Raw genomic sequence first — 4165 nt, 5'->3', positions numbered from 1 at the left:
AAACGGCGAGACGAATCTATTAAGCCTAATTAGTCCATGATTTGATAATATGTTGCTACAGTAAACATTTGCTAATGATGGATTAATTAGGCTTAATAGGTTCGTCTCGCTGTTTAGCCACCACTTATGTAATGGATTTTGTAAATAGCCTACGTTTAATACTCCTAATTAGTATCAAACATTCGATGTGACGGGTGCTTATAAAAATATTTTTAAGCAGACGAACCAAACCAGGCCTCAATAATAACCGCCGCCTGCTGTCTCCTGTCCTGATTGTCCTCCCCTCCCGCAACCAACCACAATCCGTCGATCCATCATCCATGGGCGCGGAGCCGGAGCGCGACGGCGAGGAGCAGCGCCGCCCCCTCCTCTCCTCCACCTCCTCATCCTCTCCGGCAGGTGGGTTTTTCCGCCCCCATTCGCCGCCGCCGTCGTTGATGCGTCTCGCCTCATCTCATTTCATCCCGTGTTTATCACCTCTGCAGCATCGGCGGCGGAGCAGCACCAGCAGCAGTACCAGTTCCTGGGCCGGAGCAGCTCCTCGGTACTCCGCGGCGGCGGCCTGGCCTGGGGAGGACCCGAGGTCAGCGCCGATGAGGTCAGGTCCGCCGCCTCCTTCTCCCCCGCCGCTGGCTTCTACCCGCCGCCGCAGGCCCTGGCGGCCCACGGTGACAACCTCTACCCCTACCCGCCGTCCATCCACAGCGCCGTGCTCTCCCCGTCTCCGTCTCACGCCCCCTCGTCCCCGCATCCGAATGGTAAGTCATCCCCAGTTCTCTGCTCTCCCACGCCACTTGATCGTCCTACCTTTGTTCTGAGTTTTCGACAATCGGAGTTGGGGTTCGACTGTTTGTGTTGGATTGCAAATACAGAGGGGCTGGCGATTGTTCCTCAAGGGCCGTACCCGTATGGTGGTAGTTACCAGCCTTCGGAGAGCGTCGCGAGGTGAGCATTTTCAGTCAAAACTTCCTGCTCTTATATGTTCTTGCTGCCTTACTAGGGTGTAATCAGAGCATAGCTCACTAGCTGCCATGCCATAATTGAGGGTGCTTAACTTGAATTTCGTATTTTTCGTAATTGATACAATGATCAAATATAGCTTTTATCCTCGTATCATTTTTCGTTAGGTGTTTGATGTAACTGCATTCCCATGAACTGACTCTTCAAACAAAGATTTTTGTACGAATGATAAAGAGAGACAATACTTGTGCTATTAGTATTTCAAATGGAGCCATCTGAATGCTGGCTTGATAGCTATTATTGTAGGCAAATTCATCTAGTGGCAGATACTTATCCCATGAACCACCGAAGGTTAGAACACAGGCTCTCAACATGTCTTCTATAATCTGATTTACTCTTTCTGTTCGCCCTCCAGTTTGTGGATGATAGGCTACACAGAAATCTAAGTCAGCCCCCATTGCCATATTGTAGACTTTCCCAAAATTTGGCGACAAAAAATGATCCCTATCTGACACAGTCTTTTAGGTACTCCATGTAATGTAACTATTCTCTCCAATACATGTTAGCAAGTTTATTATAGGAGCACTTTTTTGTGGTTGGTATAAAATGAGCAACCTTTGTAAAGCGATCAATTACCACCCAGATCTTGTCCATCCCTTTTTGAGTCCTTGGTAGTCCAAACAATAAAATCCATTCCTATATCTTCCCACTTCCATTCCCCTATCTGGTGCTTGATGTTCTATTTTGACCTTCTTGCAAATATCACATTTGGCTACATACTATGCAATATCTTTCTTCATACCATTCCACCAGTAACTACCCTTCATGACTATACATCTTGGTGCTCCCTGGATGTATTAGTATAAGGAGTATCCTGAGCTTCCCTTAAGAGTTAAGATTATTTGCGAAATTTCAGTTTGTGCAGGCACACACAATCTATTATGCAACCATAAAACACCTTGTTTGTTGACCTTGAATTCTGATGGTTGTCCTGCCTTGATTCTCCTTATCTCTTCTATGATAAATGGATCTTTCTTCTGCCCTTCTTGAATCCTGGATTGTAGGTTAAGCTGTATCGTTAGTGCAGAAAGTTGCCCATCTTAGGCCTTGTAATCAACTCTAGTCGTGATCGAACACATCCAGCATTAACTTACTTGCAAAATACAATGTTGGGGCTGATCCACTTGTGTTTTTCCTGCTAAGAGTATCAACAACCACATTTGCTTTGCCTGGATGATAGTTAATATTGAGCTCATAGTCTCTGATGAGTTGTAGCCATCTTCTTTGCCTCATATTTAGTTCTTTCTGAGTAAGAATGCATTTGAAACTCTTATGGTCAGATACAGCTCACATTTAGACCCATACAAGTAATGCCTCCATATCTTGAGTGCAAAAACAATAGCTGCCAACTCTAAATCATGGGTAAGTTTGCTTCATGAGGTTTTAATTGTCTAGAAGCATAAGCTATTACCCTGCCATTTTGCATCAATTGCTATAAATCCTGATTACTATACACCAAAGCCACTATAACCAGAATTATTTGAATCACTGGCAATTTCAGATTTTGTAGTTGAAGCCTTACTTTAACAAGACATCCCATAAGTAACTAGCTAAAACATGCACCAGCAATCAAATAGATGACAAAAGCCAAAAGGTCAATTTTTTTTATAAATTTGAAATGAATTTTAAAATATTGACTTAAATTAACTGATAATACACTTGTTGCAGCTGCACTCCTAATAAATTTTAGTAAGCAGCAACTAGTGACCGGAATCAAAATGATTTGGTGCTTATGGTTCCGAAGAATTTACATTATCAGTTGCCTGGAATATTGGTCTGGTTAATGGAGTGCCTAAAGGCTAAAACAGTTAAATGATGTCAAGAACAAGGGTTACCAGTTTTGCAATTAGCTTAAATAGATTAAATAATTACCCATCTTTTTCCAAAGAAGTGTACTTTTGCTGCCCTGATCATGGCTTTCCCTGTTGGCATGTCTATGTTTGCATTGCTGTTGTTCAATCCTGATAATGGAATGGTTGGCCGTACTGGCAGGGATGTACTGGATGAGGTGGAGATCCGACAGCTGCTCATTGATCATGTTGGGCATCGATGCTGTTGGGGAAGTCGTCCTGCCCGCACATGGAAAATTACCTCCGTAGAGGACTGCAATGTTTATGTTGGGACTCTTGAAACCTTCATTGAGGAAAGAGACATAGTACCAAGAAAAGAACCCTGTGAAAGTGGGAAAATAGATGGAAGGGACAAGGGTCCTGTCCTTGGAGTGTGGGAGCTAGATTTGAGGTCTGAGTTTCCTCTACTTTTTGTACCAGAGAAAGAAGTGATGGTCAAGATTCCTCATTCAGAAGTCATTGAAAAATGCTCAGGTATGATGTTTATTTTGCTTTCAATGCCCTTTGATTTTCTAAAGATGGTCACCTTGATGTTTGTACTCCAAAAGATTTAATATAGCATTCATGTAGTAACTTAATTGCTTATTAGCATATGTAGGTTCATAGCCTTAATTACCGCATTTTGAATGCTCATATGATGGCAGTTCCTTCTGTTTTTACAGGAACTATTGTAATACTTCTCTTTATGTGCTTTGTCTGTGTGTTTAAGCATAAGTTTAGTCTCGATTTTTTCTAATATCTTGAAAATAAAAAAAAAAGTGTATCTGCTGTATTTTTGTCTTTTTTTTCTGTAGTTTGTTTTTTTTTTCAAAGTCAGTGGGGGAAGCCCCTACCTATTTTTTTTTTATTCCAGACCCGTTTGAAACGCTCCCACGGGGAGTTGAACCCGGGCCTGGATGCTACTCAGGTGCTCTGACCACTAGGCTAGAGGCCCTTTCGCTTGCCTGTAGTTTGTTAATTCCATATCTCAACAAGTTGAGTTTAGTTTTGGAATTTATATGCATGTATGTCTCCCCCCTCCCCTCTACTTGTGGGTTTTGTTTTCAGAATTTTTCAAAGTTTTAGATATGATATTTTTTTTGAGGTGAGGTGGGGTTTCGCAGTTTCCTCAAGGGTGGTTTGCATTGAATATTTTCCTTGTAAGGAAACACCTTATATTCTGTACTCCCCACATGCAAGTTACAGTAACTACAGTTTATCACCAACATGGGCCCGTGTGGCCATAACCTTATTACACGTGAACTTTAGCAATTTTCTTCTTTCATAACATCGGTTGCTTTGTGGTTACACCTGTT

General features: G+C 42.3%; 1 protein-coding gene across 1 annotated transcript in view; it reads left to right on the top strand.

The window, feature by feature from the left end:
- The first annotated feature begins 237 nt into the window (after positions 1-237).
- The window catches only part of LOC101766339 (protein SSUH2 homolog), a 5925-nt gene continuing 1997 nt past the window's right edge, over positions 238-4165 (top strand). The window contains exons 1-4 of the mRNA XM_004962410.3: positions 238-399; positions 486-758; positions 873-945; positions 3013-3344. Coding sequence (XP_004962467.1) covers positions 321-399; positions 486-758; positions 873-945; positions 3013-3344 — 757 coding nt within the window. The 5' untranslated portion in view covers positions 238-320. The remainder of the gene's footprint in view (positions 400-485; positions 759-872; positions 946-3012; positions 3345-4165) is intronic.

Source organism: Setaria italica, chromosome III (assembly GCF_000263155.2).
Source record: "Setaria italica strain Yugu1 chromosome III, Setaria_italica_v2.0, whole genome shotgun sequence".
NCBI lineage: Eukaryota > Viridiplantae > Streptophyta > Magnoliopsida > Poales > Poaceae > Setaria > Setaria italica.
The sequence above is the reverse complement of the archived record's forward strand: the minus strand, read 5'-3'. Positions and strand labels throughout refer to the sequence as shown.